The following is a 24,121-nucleotide window of genomic DNA, read 5'->3' as shown; positions in this document are numbered from 1 at the left end:
GCAGTGGCTTTTCCCCTTTCTTCGCCTTGCACCTCTCTGTTTCTCTTGCTCTTTCTCAGCAATTGGCGATATCGACCTGATATTGACAGGGAATGTACGGGCCTGCTCTTCTCTGGCTGTTACTTTCCCCCAATAGTTTGGGACACTCCCCCGGGGCTGTTCGGGCCCCGGTGACTTTCTTCATTGACCTTTTGGTCAATTTACAGCAAAAAAGATGAAACGGCTCTCACCTGCTCTTCATCTGCTATGAGCAGATGCGGGTAAGTAGAAATCCAGTAGAAAGAAAGTTAATCCAGCTAAATACGCAGACGGTGCAACGGTACTTTATTTCAGCGGTTAAAAATCAAACATCCAGTTAAACAAAATCCTTGTCTACTGGTTTCGGGCTGTTGTGATGTCTGCCCTTACTCATGACATACTGAGGATACCTATGATTCCAGCATATAAGCCAGCCACACAGCTGCACCTATGATTAGGGCGTCATGTGACTAGAGAACATGCCGGCAATAAGGTACAAAAACACTCCTCTATTTAAAAAATCTTGTACAGAGAAAACCATATCAATACATAATGTGTGGTGGGAGTTATATCATATCATTGTTGCAAATTTAGATCCAATCTTTTGTTTAAACCTTTTGGCTGACAGCTATCCAGTTAAAAAATCCAAAAGGATTCCCTATTTAGTAGTTTCCTTTTGTGATCACCTCCCCTAGCTGGCATCTTAACCCTTTCTATTCCTTGTATGCACATACCTGATGTGTCCCCACCATGAGCCACCGCAAAATGCAGAATAACTGCTGACACATTGCGGCTCCCATAGTGTGGCATGTAAGATATGTGTCTGCGTGCCCTCACTTTTATCGCATTGGTCGTGCAACCGACATACTGTAGTTCACAGATTGTGCAGGTTATCAAATAAATAGCAAATGTAGTATTACAATTAAAGGGTTTCTATCACTTCATATGACATAATTAGCTGGCAGACACTAGCGATCTGCTAGTGTCTGCTCTGGCCAACCATCCTACTATAATCACTTGTGGGGCAACGGTTTTGCTAAAAAACTAACTTTCATAAATATGCTAATGAGCCTCTAGGTGCTATGTGGGCGTCATTAGCACCTAGAGGCTCCGTCTACCTTCATACACAGCGGCCGCCCAGCACGTCCCTCCAGCCCGCCCATGTCCTCCTCCGTGTGACGCAGCGGCCGAATTCTCGCGCATGCGCCGTGCGCGGCTGTATTCGGCGCATTAGAGATGTCTGAGCTCGGAGCGGTCAGACATTCAATGCGCATGCGCCGAATACAGCCGCGCATGCGCATTGAATGTCTGACCGCTCCGAGCTCAGACATCTCTAATGCGCCGAATACAGCCGCGCACGGCGCATGCGCGAGAATTCGGCCGCTGCGTCACACGGAGGAGGACATGGGCGGGCTGGAGGGACGTGCTGGGCGGCCGCTGTGTATGAAGGTAGACGGAGCCTCTAGGTGCTAATGACGCCCACATAGCACCTAGAGGCTCATTAGCATATTTATAAAAGTTAGTTTTTTAGCAAAACCGCTGCCCCACAAGTGATTATAGTAGGATGGTTGGCCAGAGCAGACACTAGCAGATCGCTAGTGTCTGCCAGCTAATTATGTCATATGAAGTGATAGAAACCCTTTAAGGTAAGATTTTAACCATTCACAGTGGATTTAAATGTTTTAGCAGTCACTGTGTGGTCACAGCAAACACATTTGCCATGGCCACACTTGTAGCTGCCTTTAGTACTCAGCCATGTAGATTGTGATTTCTTTCCATCCTGATACAGACTGGGATTAACTGAGTTTGCTATGGTAGGGGCCCTTCTGGCTGCACATTTTACACCTCCTTGGGCTATTTCGCCCATTGTTTATCATACGCTAATATTGGGAGATGTTTTTTAATTATGCTGCAGATTTCTGGAAATTCAACACTGTATTGTGTCACAAAAGTGCTTTGGGGCTTATTCACTGGAGGCATAAGAGATTCAATGTTTTCTGATTTATTCTGAGGTTATACTAGTGACTTCCTATCAAGTTCCAGTTTCTGATGCATACAGCTGGTGACATGTTTCACTGAAAAGGCCCTCTGAGATAACCTACTGGTTATATCTCTCGCCTCCTGTACAAGTGTCTCCATATCTGAGCAATTCCGTCTCGCACGGATCATCTAGCCTTTCGGTATATTCCGCAATGCATGTAGTGGATGGCAAGATGATCCGTGCAATACTGTATTGCCCGCCAGAGGTTTCCTATAGGTGGACGTGTGAATGATGGAGGTGGTGGAGTCACCCCTCAGGCGCAAATCCAAGAAATTTACCTCCTTCTTTCCATGATGGACATGAAAAGATATGGTCTCCAAACATGAATTGAGGTATTGGGTGAAGTGTGATTTGGCCGCCACATCGCCAGACCACATAAACAACAGGTCATCGATGTAGCGACCATAACATCTTATGCATTCCCAGTAGGGGTGGGTGTCGATGAGGAGAAAGCTCCTCTCCCACCATGCCATAAAAATATTAGCAATGGAGGGAGAGAACTTAGCCCCCATCGACACCCCTGACATCTGACATTTTGGTTACTTTAGTTACTAATGCCTCTTTTTTTTCCTTTATTCTTTTCTAGTTATCTGTTTTGTCCCCCTCCCCTTGTTCCTTGTGTTTTTCCCCTCCACAGGCATGACGTCACTCAAGATAGCGTCCTTCAACACGAAGGGCCTCAACACCCCAGAAAAGAGAGCACCATTTCCATCGCCAGAAGGTACACATTATATGCATTCAGGAAACACATTTTAAGAAGGGAGGGGCTCCTGACATTCGCCATTGGCACTATACCACCTGACACCTTGCAAATAATCCGGTGAATAAGACGAAAGGAGTCGCCATAGCGATCCATAAATCTTTGCCCCACCAGGTGCTAGGCTGTACTGTCGATCTTGGGGCCAGATACCTGATTCTTATACTTTTGATTGACGTGAATTCCCATTCACATTTATTAATGCCTACGCTCCCAATCAAAATCAGGCCTCCTTTATTCTGGACTTAGTTGATATGGCATTGCCCCTCATTCGCGGAACAGTCGTATTTTGCTGCAACTTTAATCTAACCCTGGACCCTACGCTTGACAATTCAACTGGACGCGCTTCCCTTCCCTACTCGACCATTAAAAAAGTTAAAAGAGCATTGCTCTTGGCGCCTCCAACACCCAGCGGATAAAGACTACACTTTTTATTCCGCTCCTTATTCCTCCTATAGTCGAATAGATTATATTTTGCTTCAACAACCGGCCCTCTCATGGTTGGACTCCACACAAATAGGCAATATTCTGTGGTCCGACCACACCCCGTTATACTGCTCTTTAAACCGCCCTTTCCTTACAAAACGTGAGTGGACTTGAAGCTTGAATGAATCTCTCCTTCTTGACCCAGTGTGCGCTGCTGATCTGACTACCACTGTCACAAACCTTTTCTCTGACCACAGCGCAGACCCCACGCCTCTTCCAATACAATGGGAAGCTTTGAAATGTGTTCGGTGCGGGATTCTCATTAAACATGGCTCCCGTCTCAAGAAGGAGAGAGCACATTCCCTGAAACTTGCTCTACAGAAGGTCGCCTCTTTGGAGCTTGCCCACAAGCGAGCACTCTCCTTGACGACTCTCCGTGATCTCCATACGTCTAGACGCTAAACACCTCCTGGAGACGTCTTACAAGTGTATGATCCAAGCATGTCGTAGTAAATTCTATGAATATGGAAACAAGAGTGGGCGTTTGCTGGCAAGGTCTCTCTGAGGAAAATTTGCTGTCTCTCACATTCCCCATCAAAAACTCTGCAGATCGCTTGGAAAACACCACCTCAGAAATTGCCTACTCCTTCCGCTCTTTCTATTCTGAGCTATACAACCCGCCTCGCTCCTCCCCAGCGCGACCTAACCATATGCCCGAACCCCTCCTTCGGCCCCCCAAACTATATGAGTTGGAATCTGCTAGCTTGGAGGCACCATTCAAGGAAACCGAACTTCAAGCGGTCCTCAAGTCCCTGCCAGGTGGCAAGAGCCCAGGTCCTGACGGGTTCACGGCCAGGTTTTACAAGTCCTTCTTGTCATCCCTCTCCCCTTTCTTGTTCCAGGTCTTTAACGCGGTCTCTCCTGGGCTTTCCTTCCTGGCACAGACCACTGAAGCACATATTGCAGTTAGCCCCAAACCTGGGAAGGATCTGCACCTATGCTCCAGTTATCGTCCTATCTTTCTCCTAAATGTAGATCTTAAAATATTTGCCAAACTTCTGGCCAATAGACTGAACGCCTTTCTACCCTAGATCATCCACCCTGACCAGGTGGGGTTCTTGCCGGGGAGGGAGGCTCGGGATAACACCTGCAAAACATTGGATATCATCCACCATGCAAAAACAAACAATATCCCCCTCATGATCCTGTCCTTAGACGCTGAAAAGGCCTTCGACCGCATCTCTTGGCACTCTATTCACACTGTACTTTCTCAACTGGGTATAGGTGTCACGTATGCTATAGGGGAGAACACCAAAAGACAACAAGAAGGAAGGGGAAAGACACTATGCCTCACCGCTAGAGAAGGAAAAGGGTCACCACCTATAAAACCCTGCTCCTGGCCCTAACTCCTATCTGTATGGACAACTCTCAATGGTAGAGATGCCCATAGACAGGAACCTAGAAAACCCTGGTGACCCTCGGATGCCCTAAACATAATGACAGGGCAGAGACAACCCGTTCCTTCCCTGGTGAAGGAACCAGCGTCTCGCTGAGGCCTAGTAAACAACCAGGTAGGGGGGAATACAAAACAACAAGCGGAACACTTAACTTCTGAGGATGATGGATGAACAGGACTTCAACACGAACCACACTCCAGCTCTTCCAAAACCAAATGAAGCTATCCAGAGCAAGGAGTTATGGGTAAAGTCAGACTAACTAGGGATGGGTAAAGGTCACATGATCCACACCGGAACAGGAGGTGTGGACATACCAGCAACACACAGACAAAGTGAAACCAAAAGAGGCTGTCAGATCACTAATGTGCAGATAATCTTTCAGACCTTTTAAGACCTGTCACAGGAGTGACAATAGGTCCGGGATTCCTATCAAAGATTTTCAGTATGTACCAACAACCCTCAGCACGACTCAAAATCAATGGCACTCTTTCTGTCCATTGTCCCCCCTGCTCTACATCCTTGTTATGGAGCATCTTATGTCCTCTATTACGCACCAACCCGGACATCTCTGGAGTAGAAATTGGAGATCATGATCAATAAAAAAACAGTCACGCGAGACTTCGAGAAGTAATAACTTCGGCTCAGCTGGGCTAATGCTCGCTCCGTACAGTATTGGACCGAAGTTTTATGCGAATCGACTTCGGATGTTTCATCTGAAGTCAATTCGCTCATCCCTACTCACAACATTCAAACAAATGTGCATAGCCCCCTCAGCGGTGTTTAGAAGCATATCAACTATATACAAACTACTAATAAATCAATGCTCCTCACACCTCCCCCACTTTTGTCAGGCATGGGAGCGGGATATAGGTACCCATTTCACCCTATCTCAGTGGAATAAGAGTTTCCTCTTGTCTCATAAAGCGCTGATTTCTACTAAGGCCCAGGAAACGAGTTATAAAATTCTGTCCAGATAGTATAGGGTACCCACGCTTCTCCATAAATGGTTTCCCACAGTGTCAGACCGCTGCTGGAGATGTCACACAGAGGAAGGTACGATGATCCTTATTTGGGGTAACTGTACTGTCCTGTGCCCCTTTTGGGACTTTGTAGACAAAACCATCAGAGAAGTGACATCCCTGTCCAGAACTCCCCTGAAGCTCTCCTACTTTTTGTGCTTGACCTAAATAATCCTGTCTACAAAAACTCACTTCTGAAATACATTATTGAAGCAGCTAAAGCAGTCATTCCTCGACACTGGAAATCCCCCTACCCTACCTCACCAGAAGAATGGTTTGAGGAAATCACTCTATACCAGAGAATGGAGGACCTTATTAGTGTGACACCCTTAGACGCTTCAAGATTCTTGAAGACTTAGGGCCCTTGAGACGAGTTTCAGAGACGTTCTGGAATATTATTATTATTATTATTTTTTTATTAAAGCGCCATTCATTCCATAGTGCTGTACATATGATAAGCGGTGCACATACATAATACAGACAATTGCACTAATCATAAACAAGACAAACTGGTACAGAAGGAGAGAGGGCCCTGCCCGTGAAGGCTTACAATCTACATGAATATACAAATGTGACTCTCTTTGCTTAACTCCTTATCCCTCCTTACCTCCCCCCCCCTTCCATACTGTCTTTGTCTGTCCCTCTTTTTCTTTAAGTTATTTCATCAGTTGTTATAATCCATGTTTTTTTAATTGTCCCTATCCATGCCGTTGCGTGGCTTATTACTTTTTGAGCACTGTTTGTTATGCGTGATTCTTCATAAAGCATGTATGTTACACCAAAAACATAAATAAAAAATTGAATTAAAAGAAGTGTCATTAATAGAAGTGTCATTAATAAAAGTGTCAGTGCAGTGCAAATTGCAGTCACTATGATCTGTGGGTGTAGTGTATGTAATCTCACCCTCCTGTGGATTAATTGCGGTCCTGTCACGGTTGGAAGCATGTGCATTCCTGGCAATTGAAGCTGGGGTCCATTGGTGAAGAGAAGATGAATTCCTGAAACTGTTCCTTGTGCTGGCTGATGCAGGATAATTTCTTATCCTGCGTTTTGTTGAATCTAGAGGGGGTGAGTAGCTCCTCTTTTCTTTCCTAGCTCTTTCTGCTGGCAGGGGAGAGAGCGGTGCATTGCTGTGCTGAGGCACAGTGATGATGTCATCCTCTGTGTCCGGCTCTGTGCTCCTGCATAAGACTGGTGCACAGACCGGATTAGTTGATTGCAGAGCAGGCTCAGCTCTGGATCGTTCCTGCTGAAGACAGCTGCGGAGCCACTGTTTCCCACCGTAAGTCTCTGCCTTTTTTTTTTTTTTTTACTCGTTTTATTGAAGTTTAACAAATAAGGCATGTTACAACAGGACAAAGCAGGGGTAAATCCCACGCAGGGGACACATTGACATCATAATATAACTCAAGAATCTTGCATCAGGTCTAAAGAGGAATCTTTTCTCGATCAGACATAAGGAAACAGCGGGAGTATTGAGGCATTAATTTAGAGCCCGAAATCCACATATTATCATACAGCAGGCATATGGACGATACCGACAACCGAATACATACATGCATTGTGCAATGTCAAAGGAGATGAGCACCATTCTCCCCATACCTTGTGAAACTTTTGTGGACATTTTCTGTGAATAAATAAAAAAATTTCCATACTCACAGCGTGATTGACCAATGATTTCCATTGACCTAGTGTGGGTGCTCTATCAGCCATCCACCTCAGAGCAATGGCTTTTCTAGCAAAGAATAAAGTCTCACTCAAGAATACCCTGTGGTGATGCCCCCAAACCTCTTCATCTAATATCCCCAGAACACAAATTTTGGGGCATAACGGCACTGCAGTGGGAACCATAGTTGTCAGCACCTCTATTACTGCATTCCAGAAGCCTTTTAAGTACGTGCAATCCCACATGAGGTGCCAGAAGTCAGCACCATCCTGCGAGCACCTATGGCATCTATTGTGTGATATCCTGCCCATTTTGTGTAGTCTAGTGAGCGTTAGGTAACTTCTGTGCAGAATAAACAGCTGAATCAGCCTGTTATTAATTGATGGAGAGACCCTTGCTCGAGCCATCAGGGCTTCATTTCAATCATCAGCCATTAGAGAAGGTATTGAGTTCCTCCACCTTCCCTCAACAGCAACAGAATTCATCAGCATTCGGTTGTTGAGCAGATGCGTATAAAGCACAGAGATAATTCCTCTCGGACCCTGTGATCTTAGAACACCTATTAGGGGGTATTTTGAAATTTTCCTACCTCCTGCCCCGAATTGAACTGTTAACGCGTGCCTCAGTTGCAGATACCTAAACAAAAAGTTGCGAGGTAGTTCAAATTTCTCCTGCATCTGCAAAAAGGAGCATAGAGTGCCCCCAACATATAGGTCTCTCAGGGTAAGAACCCCGTGGGCCTTCCACAGATTCCCTCCCTCCAATTCTTTCAGATGGGCAAACATAGGGTTATCCCATATCGGTATATCATCCGGGAGATCCTTAAATGATTGCATCTTGCCAGCACTCCATACCTGGTGAGCCAATTTGTGTATAGGAAGCAGGCGCATAGGAACAGAACGTGATCCTTCCAGCACTGGCCACAGGGGATATTCCCTGAGATAATATTCCGCATTTGGCAATTCTGACGTTAGAATCCAGGGGGTTAAGAATTTCAGCTGACCAGCTAAATAGTATAGGAAGAAATCAGGCAGGGCAGCACCACCCTCTAGCTTGGATCTCTGCAGAACATTAAGGGAAAGTTTCCGTCTAGACTCCCCCCAAATGAAATTAGCTACCAGTGAATGGATGCGACCAAAGAATCCCTGTGATACCGGTGTGCATGCATGCGCTAGGAGGTATAGCCCTTTGGGTAAGAGGATCATTTTGACCAGATTTAATCTTCCTATGGTTGATAACGGTAGGGTCTTCCATATTCTGAATTTATTGACGAACAGGGGTTCCAGGGGTGCTATATTTAATGAATATGCCAATTGTGGGTCCCTGGTAATTACAATTCCCAGATACTTGAAGTGGTCTACAACCGGCAAGTTACAGTATTGCGAGGGCCACGAATGTGTCTATAGGGGCTTAATTGCTGATTTCATCCAATTTATGTGCAAACCCGAGTATTCCCCGAACCTTTCTATTATATCAATCGCTCTGGGGTGCGTATTGTCAGGTTCATCCATAAAAAGAAGGAGATCATCCACGTATAATCCAACTTTATCTGTTCTGTCTCCCATGCACACCCCTTTAAAGACCTGGTCCTGCCTGATTCTTAGGGCAAGATGTTCTATCGCTATGGCGAACAAGAGCGGCGACAGGGGGCATCCTTGCCTAGTGCCTCTGTGAAGTTTGAAGGACTCTGAGAGCGACCCTTTCACCAGTATATTAGCTTTGGGAATTTGGTAAAGTATCTCCACCCACTTGACGAACTTAGGGCCAAATCCAAAACTCTGCAGCACTTCTATTAAGTACATCCACTTCACTGAATCAAAAGCTTTGGCTGTGTCCAGCGAAGCCAGAGCCCAGTGCTTATCCCTTGCCACACCTATCTGCGCGATGGCCTGCGCTCTCCTAATGTTATCAGATGTCGACCTACCCGGTATAAATCCTGACTGATCTTTATGCACTATAGTGGTAATTACCTTGTTTAATCTAGTAGCCAGTAGTCTTGTAAGTATTTTATAATCTAGGTTCAGGAGCGATATCGGTCTATAAGACCCACACTCCAAAGGGTCTTTATCTGGCTTCAGGATCACCACTATAGTAGCATCATACATAGATTCTGGTAGCCGATGTCTTTGCTGAGAAGCTAAATATAGTTTAAGAAGTTCGGGCCCCATTATATCAGCATATTTAGTGTACACTTCTACCGGAATTCCGTCCGGGCCAGGCGCTTTTGGCTCCTTTATTGCCATTTGAATTTCGTCTAGTGAAATATCCGCCTCTAGCAATTTCCTGTCCTCATCGCTAATCTGGGGGTGTGCTACCTGCGCTAAATAAAGCCCTAACTCCTGAGTGGTGTATTGAGCCGCGGACTTGTAGATATCTTTTTATTTTATTTATTTTTTAATTTTCATTTCTTTATTGTAGAAAAATTGTGGTATTACAGAAAAGTCTGTTAAGAGACAATAAACATAGTATGAAAAAACTACTTTTTCAGGTACATTACTAAAATGGTTTTACAAATCATGGTGTAAGGATAATCTTGCAAGGATCTAAGTGAAAGACAAGTGATTCATTTCAGAAATAATCTACACAAAGAAGAGTATACAGTATAATTGCTACATTGTTAATAGTTCCTGAAAGAAGACCAGGGTAGCCAACATTTCTTGAATGTGATGTTTCTGTTGTTTTCCCATGAGGCTAATTCTTCAAATCTATAGAGGATCTATTTTAGCTAGCCATTGGAGTATGGGTGGGTTTTCTTCAGATAACCAGTAACGGGGAATCGACTTGTAGAGATCTTGGTAGAACCCCTTAAAGCATTCCAGTATATCGCCGACTGATTCTACCACCGCGCACTCAGAGTTCTTTATTCTGATGACCGGAGGGGACATACTATTACTACGCACAATGTGAGCAAGTAATTTACCCGCCTGATTACCCGACTCAAAGGATTGCTGCTTTAAAAAGAATAATTTACGCTCACTCTTTTCCCTGAGATGCATCATATAAAGCCTTCCCTTAAGCATCCAGTCCTGCCTATTCACCTCAGAGGGACTAGACCTGAACGAGTTCTCTGCCTCCTTGCAATTAGCATGTAGTTCCAGTTCTTTGCGTGCCGAATCTCTTTTGATATAGGATATAGAAGATTTTAGGCATCCCCTCAAGTAGGCTTTCAATGTCTCCCAGATTAACAAATCGTCCGTCATCTCATCCTGCACTTCCAGAAATATCTGAAGCTGATCAGGAATTCTATCATTCGTGGTCATAAGAGACAACCAGAATGGATGAACCCGCATTTTGACACTCTGTTTGATACCATTATAAAGTCTAAGTTGAGCAAAAACCGGTGCATGGTCCGAGGGCCCCTGTGATCCATACCTAATATCTTTGAGATCTGTGTATACTGCAGCACTGCCAAGAAGATAGTCAATTCTGCACAGTGCACCCCTGGCTGGAGTGAAGCAGGAGTACTCCCTCTGAAGTGGATGCTGCAGTCTCCACATATCTAGCCATCCAAGTTCTTTAATCATTCTAGATAGGTTAGTGTCTTGCTGAGTGTATCCACCCTCTCTCCCCACTGAGTGAAATCTATCCATGTCTTCATGCATCACTAGATTAAAATCCCCCATGCAAAGGAGTTTAGCATTGGGATATTGCGCATCAAAGCTCAACACCACCTGGAATATGGCTATAGTGGCAGGGGGGATTATACTGTATATATTGACCACAACATATGGAGCACAATTGATGAATGCATACACAAGAATATACTGCCCCTCAGGATCCACCATCGATTGCTGGACTTCCCATCTAATGTTCTTGTGAACAAGTACAGGGAGTGCAGAATTATTAGGCAAGTTGTATTTTTGAGGATTAATTTTATTATTGAACAACAACCATGTTCTCAATGAACCCAAAAAACTCATTAATATCAAAGCTGAATATTTTTGGAAGTAGTTTTTAGTTTGTTTTTAGTTTGAGCTATTTTAGGGGGATATCTGTGTGTGCAGGTGACTATTACTGTGCATAATTATTAGGCAACTTAACAAAAAACAAATATATACCCATTTCAATTATTTATTTTTACCAGTGAAACCAATATAACCTCTCAACATTCACAAATATACATTTCTGACATTCAAAAACAAAACAAAAACAAATCAGTGACCAATATAGCCACCTTTCTTTGCAAGGACACTCAAAAGCCTGCCATCCATGGATTCTGTCAGTGTTTTGATCTGTTCACCATCAACATTGCGTGCAGCAGCAACCACAGCCTCCCAGACACTGTTCAGAAAGGTGTACTGTTTTCCCTCCTTGTAAATCTCACATTTGATGATGGACCACAGGTTCTCAATGGGGTTCAGATCAGGTGAACAAGGAGGCCATGTCATTAGATTTTCTTCTTTTATACCCTTTCTTGCCAGCCACGCTGTGGAGTACTTGGACGCGTGTGATGGAGCATTGTCCTGCATGAAAATCATGTTTTTCTTGAAGGATGCAGACTTCTTCCTGTACCACTGCTTGAAGAAGGTGTCTTCCAGAAATTGGCAGTAGGACTGGGAGTTGAGCTTGACTCCATCCTCAACCCGAAAAGGCCCCACAAGCTCATCTTTGATGATACCAGCCCAAACCAGTACTCCACCTCCACCTTGCTGGCGTCTGAGTCGGACTGGAGCTCTCTGCCCTTTACCAATCCAGCCACGGGCCCATCCATCTGGCCCATCAAGACTCACTCTCATTTCATCAGTCCATAACCTTAGAAAAATCAGTCTTGAGATATTTCTTGGCCCAGTCTTGACGTTTCAGCTTGTGTCTCTTGTTCAGTGGTGGTCGTCTTTCAGCCTTTCTTACCTTGGCCATGTCTCTGAGTATTGCACACCTTGTGCTTTTGGGCACTCCAGTGATGTTGCAGCTCTGAAATATGGCCAAACTGGTGGCAAGTGGCATCTTGGCAGCTGCATGCTTGACTTTTCTCAGTTCATGGGCAGTTATTTTGCGCCTTGGTTTTTCCACACGCTTCTTGCGACCCTGTTGACTATTTTGAATGAAACGCTTGATTGTTTGATGATCACGCTTCAGAAGCTTTGCAATTTTAAGAGTGCTGCATCCCTCTGCAAGATATCTCACTATTTTTGACTTTTCTGAGCCTGTCAAGTCCTTCTTTTGACCCATTTTGCCAAAGGAAAGGAAGTTGCCTAATAATTATGCACACCTAATATAGGGTGTTGATGTCATTAGACCACACCCCTTCTCATTACAGAGATGCACATCACCTAATATGCTTAATTGGTAGTAGGCTTTCGAGCCTATACAGCTTGGAGTAAGACAACATGCATAAAGAGGATGATGTGGTCAAAATACTCATTTGCCTAATAATTCTGCACTCCCTGTATAGCTACCCCTCTGGAGTGCGTTGATCCAAACGCATTCAGAGACCACTGGACCCATGGCTTCTTGATTCTATTCCCTGTTTCTGGCGTCAGGTGGGTTTCCTGCAGCCCCAAGATGTGGGGATTGTACTGTCGGAGATGAGAGAATACAGCAATCCTTTTCCTAGGGCTACCCAGTCCCCTTACATTCCAAGATACAACATTAAAATCTGCCATTTGTATTTCATCAGCTTTTTCTCCAAACAGATCAATCCTCCATCCTCAGGCAAATAAGGACCCATTTCCTCCTCCTTAGTATCCACAAAGAAGACCGTCTTCTCTCCATCTATCATCCGGAGATGTGCCGGATAGGCCATGGAGTATTGCAGGTTTAGATCACGGAGTCGACGCTTAACAGAGATGAAGGTGGCTCTTTTCTTTTGCAGCTCAGCTGAAAAATCGGGAAACAGCGATATATTCGCACTTTCATGTTTGATGTCACGCTTGTTCCTTGCTTGGCTCAGGATAAGATCCCTGTCTTTCCAATTAAGCATTCGCGCCAATAGGGGCCTTGGGGGAGCTCCTGGAGGGGGAGGTCTGGCGGGAACCCGGTGCGCTCTTTCAACTTCGTAGGCGCCAGAAAATGGCGCTTCAGGAAATTGTCCCTTGAACCAAAGTTCCAGAAAAGTAGCCGGATCTGAGCCCTCCGCTCTCTCTGGTAGCCCCAGGATCCTGACGTTGTTACTTCGGGCTCTGTTCTCAAGATCATCGCACTTTTGCTGCCATAAGCTCACAGACCTCTCCACATCATGCACTCTGCTTGCAAGTGGCCTAGTAAGATCTTCTAGAGTCGAGACCCTGTCTTCTGTATGGCACACACGCTCCCTGAGCTGCTGCACATCTTGCCTCAGCAGGCCCAAATCCACCTTCACTTCCTCTATTTTGCAGGTAAGCGATGTCTGGCAGGTGGAGATTGCTGTCAGGAGCTGATGAGAGACAGTTTTTAGGGTTACCTCTGGCTCCCCCGCGCCCTCCGCCTCTGTCTGCTGCGCTGCCTGACCTCGCGTAACCACCGCTCGCGGTGGCGCCATTTTGGGCCTTTTGCCTAACGTATTCTTTAAGCTTTTCAGCCGCTGATTGTGCCTTGCTGGGACCCATCATCGACTTCCCAGTTCTTCTCCTCCTCTTCTGCACCTGCCACTCGATGTTCGGAGCGGCCAGTATGTCAGGATGTTGCAGGATTCAGTACGGGGCTCGGAGCAGACTTCAAGTGCGTGCGCTCATGTCGGCCATTAGCCACGCCCCCTAGTTTCTGCCTTTTTAATGAATTGTTGTAGTAAATCTTCCATTTTCTTGTAAGTGCAAGTTATGTTTCTTCTTCCAGGTTTCTTCACTTCCACTTACTTGAGTGCGCAGTAACAGTCTTTTCTCTTCTTTTATAGGTTGCTGTCTCATCCAATCAAGTTTCTACAGTGGTGGCCTCTGCCAGTACTATCCCCATCTGAATCCAGGTGAGTAATAAAATTAACTGTAATATTTGCGCATGTAAATAGTGGGTTCAAGACACCATGTCCCCCCTATTTGCATCTGCAAATATGGATTAGTCAGACTATAACATAATAACATAGTCAGTGGCGTAGCTAGAAATGACTGTGCCCCACAGCAAATTTTTGAATGGGCCCCCCTCCCTCAGTAATTTTTTCGCAACCACTTCCTTTCATGCCGCCCCCATTCCTGTGGCTAGTAAAGATCACTCTCTCAGATCAGGCCTGGCAGCTATTCCATCCGTTTTCTACACTGTCTATAATGTCACTGTATATAATTTCATTGTGTAATACTGTTGAGGGGGCCCTGACAAAATCTTTTAGTCCTCCTCCTCCTGGATGGGTAACCGCTTCCCCTACTGCTACAGCCCTGAACATAGCACAGCAATGGTGCAGAAGCTGCTGCAGTAGGAGGTGCCGGGCATAAGCTGCTCAACTCCTCAACCAGACACTGTAGAAAGTAGGATGAGACAAGACATTATCGAGGACGGGTCTCTCGCAATTGCACTGAGCACACACTGTGCCGCCACCGACTCACCATCTCAATAATCCTCTGTCCTTATTTGAGACTTCCGCTTTGCACAACCCAAATGCTACCAGTGCCTGACTGGCTTCAGAGAGCACTCAAGCACAGTCCGGGTTCCTGCCCAATTCCACAATGGCGACTGAATTCGACTTTACTAACGCGCATGATCGAAAAGTAAGCAATAGAGCGGACATTTTCTTGTAGTGTTATGTAATGCACAACGGAGGCCATTTTGTTATGGTTCAACTTGAAGTAAAAGCAGGACAAATTCAGATTGATTTATGAAGCTCTTTAATATCTGTCTGACCGCGGCTCTGTTATACTGTACTTTCACCATCTGAGTACAGTACAGCATAAATTGCCGCAGTCAGTCTGGAAAATGCGGCCCACACCCATCTAAGTTAAATAATTCCTTTGCATCCCTACGTAAATGTAACCGTGCTGCAGCGCCCCTTATAGTCTGGTTTATTAATGTGTGCAGACATCATGAGAACAATAGTTTGTTTAAAGTTACGCTCGCCATTTAGGACTGGAAGTTGAAAACAAAGCATCTGGAACGCGGAAGCGGGGTAACCCACAGGTGGAGTGCATGAAGAAGAAGTGGACTGGAAGCGCTTCCGGTGTTCGGCTTCTCTTTCATGTGTTTGGGGATGTGCAGCAGGTTAGTGACTCTTTCTCTTCTTAGGCCCCGTCCACTGCATGTATTATATACTGTTCCTGCAGTTGAATGATTTCTATGGGGCTCACATCAATATACCTTATATTGGGAGTGAAAAAACGCCAATAATGGAGCCAAATAAACGGTACCACTTGGAACCTGTCACGGCTTGGTAGTAGTTTGCTGTGACACTTTCACCAGGCATGATTGTTGCCGGTGGCAACATGTTGTTTGTTATGCATGCGTGTGCACTTCCCCTTTAAGGTGTCTTCCTTCCCATTCTGGTTTGCACAGGGTTAAGAGGTGTGTTAGGTGGAGCTGGGTGTGGCCTCTTGGCTCTTATTGTTTGGAGTTGTGAGCCTGACTTGAGATTGTCTTGAGGAGCTGGTGCTTTGCATCTGCCCAGTCCTTGAGGGCCACCTTATGGGACAGCGATGTCACCTGATGTCACCCCTTTGTGTTTGTTTCTGTCACCCTACCTCACTTGTATGTTTGGTATGGGTTTATGTTTGGGGTTGTTGTTATGTCTGGTTTGGTGTTTCATGTCTGGCCTGTTTGGTGTTTTAGATCAGCACGGATGCCTGATGCCAGACATATCCTTTGTATGTCCTATACCTCCGGAAGGGGGTCCATGGAGTTCCCCAGAGGGGGAACTACATGCAGCTCGGCCTAGTGCCACCATGATACTTGCCTCATGGTGGTCCAGGTTGTTTCTACTGGATTCTGTGTTTGGTGTTTGTGCTGGGTCCTGCCTGGTGTGTGTGTTTGGGCCTATGCGCATTTCCAGGATCCAGTGGTAGCGGCGTGGATGGCTCGAGTTCCTGTTGCAGCTGTGTCAGGTAGGTGTTTATGTTGGTCCTGTTGACAGTGGTGTTTTCTGCCTCTGGACACTTACCTGTCGTGTCGTCCACTGCTGGCTGTTTTCTTACCCTTTGTTGCTAGGCCTGTTGGAGACTCCGGTTCCTTCGTGTCTTGGAGGAATCGGTTGTTTCCACCTTCTGATGCCATATTGCAGGGACCGTTAGGATCATTAGGGCCCAGGTTTGAGAGTATGAGCCCCCCTACCATTGAGGGCAGCTCATATAGTCAGGAGATCAGCGATAGGATTTAGGGATGCTTAATTGGTTTCCAGCTCCCTTTTCCCTTTTTCCAGGCCTAGCTGCTACCTTATATTTCCCATATTGTACGGTGGGGGATTTCTCCCACTCCCCACAGTGACAGAACAGAACCAGAGTATGGGAAATGTTTTTTAACAGTAGAAATCAATTTATGAAGTTATAACTTCGGCTCAGCAGAGCCAACGCTACTGTCCGGAGCGCTCGCTCCGTACAGTATTGAAACTAAGTTTTATGCGAATCGACTTCGGATGTTCCATCCGAAGTCGATTTGCTCATCCCTAGCTTTGACTATGATCCAGACTTGATGGATTTTATCTCACAAGTTGCACATGACTTAACGTTAATGTAAGTCGCATGCGATTCGGCTGTATTTTATAGCTAAATCACAGCTCTAAGGACTACATGGCAATCTTGGATGTGAAGGGCAGTCATAGAAATGAATGAGGTCGCAGAACGACTCACATTTTAACCAGAATTGCAATTGTTTATTTTATTTTTTTCAGTTCTGGGGTCGTGGTTGCAGCAAACATGCGAGTCTCGCTGCAACCCCATTTCTATGTCTACCCTGCGATCTTTGGTCACACCCAAAATTGTTGTGTAGCCCTAGCCTAAGGCTAGGTCTACACGACGACATTTGTTGCGCGACAAATAAGGCGCAACATTTGTCGCGCAACATTTTGTTGCACTAATGTCGCGCAACAATTTTTATAATGGCAGTCTATGGTGTCGCACTGCAACATGCAACATGCTGCGACTGCGACGCAACAGTCGCAGAAAAATCCATCTCGTTGGTTTTTCTGCGACTGTTGCGTCGCAGTCGCAGCATGTTGCATGTTGCAGTGCGACACCATAGACTGCCATTATAAAAATTGTTGCGCGACATTGGTGCAACAAAATGTTGCGCGACAAATGTCGTCGTGTAGACCTAGCCTAAAGGCTCATCTCAGTGACAGACAGTAGTCATCAAGGCAGCTCCTGGCCTGCATGCTGCTATATGGAAGTAAGGATTTGTGGTACATTAATATTTTGAGGTGGGGTCCTCCTGGCTTCAGTTGTGACATGCTGCTTGTGGCCCTGTCACCGCTGAGGCCAGTCATTGGCTGCAGTAGAGCATGAAATCGTGCCCTTGCTTTGACGGATGTAAACACCACACGGGGACTGGAACATGGACATGCAACAGGGAGCAGGTAAGTATGAATCTTCAGTTTATGGAGGTACTGTATAGATATATCCCATATGTCGCCCTAGTATGCTATTGAACATAAATTCTTGCCTCAGAATTGAAGGAGTACAATAACAAATTACATATTAAAACAATGAAATGTAGTTTGTCGCTCAAAATATTAAATTTTAAGAAGGTTTAACTGGAGAAAAAGCATCCCAAAAATTGTTATGCCATTTCTCTCGAGTACAGCAATACAATATAAGGTCCTAACCAGCTGTTTGGGTATGCAGCTGGTCTCAGAAGGGATGGAACACCATTTGGCTTCTGAAATTCAGATTTTATTGCAACACCTCTGAAGTACTAGTACAGTAGAAACTCCATGAAGTAGCCCCATTTTTTAAGCTACACCCCACCCCCAAGCAATTCAGCTAGGGATGTAGTGATGGTTTTGACACCACAGACATTTCATAAACTTAATTAACATTGGAGCATGAAAATTCAAAATTATTTTTTTCCAATAGAAATTGCTTTAGCCCACATTTTCATTTTTGCAAGGTTTGAAAGGAGAAAAAAAACACCAAATAATCTGTTACACAATTTCTCCTGAGTACGAAAATACCCCATATGTGGTCATAAACTGCTGTTTTGTAACACAGCAGTGCTCAGAAGGAAAGGAGCCACATCTGGATTTTGAAACATAGAATTTGCTGAAAGGTTTTTTAATTTTTTGTTTACATTGCTGTTTGACAGCTTTTTTTAAAATAATATTTTATTGTTAATAACAACAGCAGAGTACGCAGACCCTAAACAATATCTCGTACAATTAGGGTACACAAATACCATATCATAGAAGTACAAGCAATATCTAGTTATAGCACATCCTTTAAGGTACACTTTCATTAATATCCTTCTGTACCTCAGTGTGCTCGATTTTATTAAACATAACTGAACACGACATATTCTTATTCTCCCTGGTGTTCCAGTGTCTTCCTGGTTTGTTCTTATAGAGGTTCTTTGCAAAAGCAATATACCCAGTGTCCCCCTTATGTCGGCTTGTTTTGTTGTGGGACAAGCTGTAGTTTTTATTGGTACCATTTTGGGGTACATATGACCCTTTGATCACTTTTTACTTCATTTTTTTGGGAGGTGAGCAAAAATTTTAATTCTGTCAATGTTTTTTAATTTTACAGCATTCATTATGAAGTATATATGATATGAAAACTTTAAGTGCGAGACGAAGCACATACGCACACCCTATAGGCAGAGTGAGAGAAGCTTAGCCGGTAAGCAGGCCGCAGCCTATGGGGGGAGGGGGGGAAGAGCTATCCCGGAAACTAGGCTCGCCAGGAAGGAGAGGAGAGCAGGAGGTGAGTCCACTCTACAGGGACTCTGAGTGAGTGAGCATAGCAGCAGCAGCAGCCACAGGCCGCCACTGTAACAAAATATTGCACCATCAAGTCTCGTCCTAGCAATTGCTGAAGCCATGATGATAAATACTCATTGTCAACAGTTAGGGATCGGCCACACAGAGTTTTTTGGACAAGGTTTTGAGGCTGAAGTGGATCCACCTGGAAGAAGTATAAATTCTTCCTTTATATTTCCGATTCCTCTCAAATCCACTTCTGACTTTGGCAAAAAATCTTTTACGCAAATCTTCCTCAAACCTTGTCTAAAATAACTGTGTGGCCGCACCCTCATGGTATACTAAATTTTCTTTGTGTAAAGAGATTATGCAAGACTATTCCCTATCAACTTTTATTTCTTTTATTTTCTGTCTTTTAGATCTGTCAAAAACCGATTAGAGGATTTGGTTCAATCCTTTTTCTGTTTTCTAAGGATCAAAGTGTTATGGAACCAACTAACCAGAGCTCAAACGTAGACAGACAACAATGGAACAATGAGGGGAGTCAGGAGTCCGCCTCATCTGTTGAGAGCAACATCCCACCAATAAATCATGGACAGACACAATATCTATCTAGCCATTTTAAGGAGGAACAATTCTTGTGTGATGGAGGAAATGAATCAGCCCCCAATATTTATACACCTACTGATCCTACACAAGAAAATCAGCTTGATCACATTAAGGAGGAACCAGTCGCTTCTGATGGAACAGCCCTCAGAAATCCTAATACACCCATAGATGACATTGAATATCCATCTGCTCATATTAAGGAGGAATCTTGTGATGGAAGAAAGCTCATGGTCCCTGACATTGATGTGCTTAAAAGCCATACACAGGGGTCATCTACTTGTGTTAAAGAGGAACCATTCTTAAATGATAAAAGAGAACACACTAACACTTGCACTCTCACAGATAATATACAATATCCATCTACTCTCATTAAAGAGGAATCAGCCGCAGGTAAAGAAAACAATGATACTGACTCACCTATAGTTATTACACAATATTCATTATGTCATATTAAAGACAAATTAGACACAACTGAGGAAGACACTGATATTGATATGCCAACAGATGATACAATATTCTCTCCTGCTCATATTAAGGCTGAAACAGGGTCAGGCGATGGAGAAAACCACACAGATGTTTCCTCATGTCATACAGAGACACCTCTTTATACTGTTCATGTTAAAGAGGAATCACTTTCATATGAAGACGATAATCTGTCAGAGTATAAACTAGTGTGTATCAAAGAAGAGTCGGTTTCTGGTGACGATGACAGCACTACAGACAATGATAATTATTTGTCCATTGAATGTATAGATTCACAGTTAAATGAAGAATGGTCACAAAGTGACGATGGAAACTTGAGTCAATCAGAAACAAAATCATTTTCTTGCTTAGTGTGCGACAAGCAGTTTAGTCGTAAATCACATCTTTGTAGACACAATAAAGCCCACAGTGGTTTGAAACCATTCTCTTGCACTTATTGTGGGAAGTGTTTTTCACATCTAGAACAGTGCATAACACATGAAAAGATCCATACTGGTGAAAAACCATTTTCATGTTCGTATTGTGAGAAGAGATTTTCTCAGAAGTCCCATGTGACTGTTCACGAGAGGTCTCACACAGGAGACAAACCATTCGCTTGTTTCTATTGTGGAAAAAGGTTTTCTCAAAAGGCAAGACTGGTTGTCCATGAAAAATACCATACGGACGATAAAAGATTTTCATGCTCTTTCTGTGGGAGATGTTTCCTACGTCAAGAACAGTGTGAGGCTCATCAAAGAACGCACACTGGAGAGAAGCCATATCCATGCACATACTGTGAGAAAGGCTTTAATCAAAGAGCACAGCTTATTATACATGAGAGAGTCCACACAGGGGAGAAACCAGTCTCCTGTCCGGACTGTGGAAAATGTTTCTCCCAAAGATCTAACCTTATTACCCACCAAAGAATTCACACTGGAGAAAAACCTTACTCTTGTTCTCACTGTGAGAAATGTTTCAACACCCAAACAAGTCTGATTCTACACATGAGAGGGCACACAGGAGAGAAACCATATTCTTGTGCAGAATGTGGGAAATGCTTCACCCACAAGTCAGTCTATAGCAAGCATCAAAGAGTTCATACAGGCGAGAAGCCATTTTCATGCACTGTATGCGACAGGCGGTTTTCTCAGAAGGCTCCACTTATAGCACATCAGCGGACGCACACAGGTGAGAAGCCTTTCTCATGTTCTGATTGTGGAAAGAAGTTTTCTCAGAAAGGACATCTTGTGACCCATCAAAGAATTCACACTGGGGAGAAGCCATTTTCATGTTCAGAATGTGGGAATAGTTTTAACACTCAGTCTAGTCTTGTTTTTCATCAAAGACTACATACTGGAGAGAAACCATACCCTTGTACTGTCTGTGAAAAAAGTTATACCAATAAGTCTCAGTTGGTAAAACATCTGAAGATCCACTCAGGAGAAAAACCATTTGAGTGTCCAGAATGTGGTAAATGTTTCACCCGTAAGGCAGACTTTGTTGTTCATCAGCGGGTCCACACTGGGGAGAAACCCTACCCATGCTCCGAATGTGGAAAACGATTTACCATCCACCAAAACCTTGTCCTACACCAACGGATCCACACCGGAGAGAAACTTTGTTTTTGTTCAGAATGTGGAAAATGTTTTACTCGGAAGTCTGATTTTGTGATCCACCAAAGGGTACACACAGGGGAGAGGCCATACTCATGTTCAGAATGCGGCAAGAGTTTTAGCATTCATCAAAATCTCATTTTGCACCAGAGAATTCATACAGGAGAAAAACCATATTTGTGTTCCGAGTGCGGTAAAACTTTTGGTCAGAAATGCACATTGAATAGACATGTGAAAATACATAAGGGGGAAAAACGACGTTCTTCCAAATAAAAGATGAACATTTTCTGCTGTACAGATTTATATTACTGAGTTTATATTATAATGTTCCTAAACATATTATATGTCAGGCTTTAAACATGTTTCTGAAATATCACAACCATTTTTTTAGATGTGCCATCTGACTGAGAATTGGCCCATATCACTAAGGGTTAATTCCCAAGGAATCCAAGCAGCTGGACCCTTTGCAATCAACTTATTGTCAGTAACTTTTCAAATGAAAAAAAGTTGTAAAAAATTGACAAACCCTTAAAGAGCTGGTAAGAGCTTACACAGTTATGCCAAGACTAGATTGCAGTATTTAGAACAGATCTACAGTCATTCTGTAGTGTCCTATAATATTTACCACTGTTTCACCTTTGAAAAATATCTTTTAACTAATCGGGACATTCACATCTCATGTACAACCAATAACGTATATTGTGTATATTTTAGAGCCTGCAAAAGATCACTGAAAACCCGTATGTACTCAAGGTTTATGAAACCTTTTTAAAATCAAGACCCATCGATATGGGTAAAAAGCATAAACTTTTGGTGTTGCACAAATGTTGTTGACCATCTCTTTCGCCTGTAGTTTAAGATGCTTGGTGCGAGAATGAATAGAGTTTCACAGTAGAGACCTCAGGTATTGTATGAATGCCTAAGCTATCTGACTGCCTTTACTGTGGGCCACATCCCCCATCAGCATTTTTTTACTTCTATCTGGAGACACAATCAGCTGCATAATTGGAGATACATTTCAGTACACTGTTATTAGAATTTTAGTGGAGCCATTCGCATTTGGCCACTTAAAACTAGTTATTTTAGAAAAAAAATGTTTCAGCACACCTTAATGGGGTTGTCCAAGAGATTTACATCCCAGACAAGCCCTGCAATAGCTTACAATAAATAAAAAAAAATCATCTTATACTCGCTTTCTCCTGTGCCATTCTATCAGTGCTGGTCGAGTCCTCCTACTACTGCTTGTCTACAGGATGTTCCAGTATGCAAAATATCACCACTGCAGCCATTCACGTCCTCAGTGTTAGACCACTGAGGAATGTGTAGAGGTGACATTTATTTTATTTATCATACTTGCTTATTGCTGACATATTCCAACGCTTTATACACATTAGCATCACACTGTCCCCAATGGGGCTCTAAATCTAAGGTCCCTGTCAGTATGTCTTTGGAGTATGGGAGGAAACCCACGCAAACACGTGGAGAGCATACAAACTCCATGAAGATGTTGTCCTTGGTCTTATTGGAACCCAGGACCCCAGCGCTGCAAGACAACAGTGCTAACCACTGAGTCATTGTGCTACCTAATGCCCTATACCAGCAAATCCCCGCTTGGTAAAGTAGAAGATGATTTTTTATTTTAAACCCTTAACACAATATGATGGACCGGTACATGCAGTAGTATTCTATTTCAGTCTACTGGACAAGCTATCAGAAGATAGCATGTACAAGTCCTGTCATGTCCCATGTCTTCATACTTTATTATCATTAATGTCATCTCTGTATTGCACTGTATTGCTTCTTAAGTTTGCCCCCCCTTGTCTCCCTGAATGTGTGCTCTATGTTTTCAGCCCCTCCTCCCTTATTGTTTGTAGTAGCCATTTTGGTTATGAGCTTGCACTGATGTCTCATGTTCTGCTGAACTTTGCCAAGAGTCTGACGTAAGTACATTGTTCAATACAGACTGCCATTGAGCACAACACTTATTGTCAGGATATCAATCAGAACAAGTCCCCTGAAAAATACAGTAAAAAGTTAAAATATATAAATAGAACTCTCACAAAAGTATAAAAAATTCAAATCACCCCCTCTTTGGCAATTTTACAAATACAAGTAATAAAAAAATAAACTTAGTTGGTGTCGCCGCATCTGAAAATGCCCAAACTATTAAAATATACCAATATGTAATTTTCTGTTTTTTGGTCACCTTGCCCCCTCCCCAAAAAAAAATAGTGATTAAAAAGTTGTATGTACCCCAAAAAATTAGCCAGAATATGCCAATGCAAAGAAAAAAAATTTTTTTTAAAGGTTTTG

General features: G+C 43.7%; 3 protein-coding genes and 1 long non-coding RNA gene across 4 annotated transcripts in view; 1 reads left to right on the top strand and 3 right to left on the bottom strand.

The window, feature by feature from the left end:
* The window catches only part of LOC121004093 (zinc finger protein 420-like), a 61,555-nt gene extending 54,836 nt beyond the window's left edge, over nt 1-6,719 (bottom strand). Inside the window, exon 1 of the mRNA XM_040436180.1 lies at nt 6,622-6,719. The gene's annotated coding sequence lies outside the window, so the exon portion shown is untranslated. The remainder of the gene's footprint in view (nt 1-6,621) is intronic.
* Nucleotides 1-24,121, bottom strand: part of LOC121004097 (gastrula zinc finger protein XlCGF26.1-like) — a 705,032-nt gene that overhangs the window by 312,921 nt on the left and 367,990 nt on the right. The gene's annotated exons all lie outside the window — the stretch shown is intronic.
* On the top strand, nt 6,445-22,847 carry LOC121004095 (zinc finger protein 665-like). The gene is made up of 7 exons (XM_040436185.1): nt 6,445-7,000; nt 14,193-14,261; nt 15,348-15,481; nt 16,046-16,317; nt 18,771-18,862; nt 18,952-19,128; nt 19,544-22,847. The coding sequence occupies exons 6-7, from the start codon at nt 19,063-19,065 to the stop codon at nt 22,079-22,081; spliced, it is 2,604 nt and encodes an 867-aa protein (XP_040292119.1). The 5' UTR covers nt 6,445-7,000; nt 14,193-14,261; nt 15,348-15,481; nt 16,046-16,317; nt 18,771-18,862; nt 18,952-19,062; the 3' UTR covers nt 22,082-22,847.
* LOC121004143 lies at nt 17,093-18,326 on the bottom strand. Its single transcript, XR_005779665.1, has 2 exons — nt 17,522-18,326; nt 17,093-17,199 (listed from the first exon to the last, which is right to left on the bottom strand). It is a non-coding gene; the product is annotated as an uncharacterized LOC121004143 (long non-coding RNA).

The sequence above is a fragment of the Bufo bufo genome, chromosome 6 (genome assembly GCF_905171765.1).
Source record: "Bufo bufo chromosome 6, aBufBuf1.1, whole genome shotgun sequence".
Taxonomy (NCBI): domain Eukaryota; kingdom Metazoa; phylum Chordata; class Amphibia; order Anura; family Bufonidae; genus Bufo; species Bufo bufo.
Note: the sequence above shows the minus strand (reverse complement) of the source record. Positions and strands in the feature narration are given on the sequence as shown.

Excerpts from the sequence above, each read along its gene's own strand:
- LOC121004095 (XM_040436185.1), top strand. The coding sequence starts at position 19,063 with ATGGGGGGAGGGGGGGAAGAGCTATCCCGGAAACTAGGCTCGCCAGGA. Across the intron at positions 19,129-19,543 it reads GAAGGAGAGGAGAGCAGGAG|ATCTGTCAAAAACCGATTAG; the intron begins GTGAGTCCACTC and ends TCTGTCTTTTAG.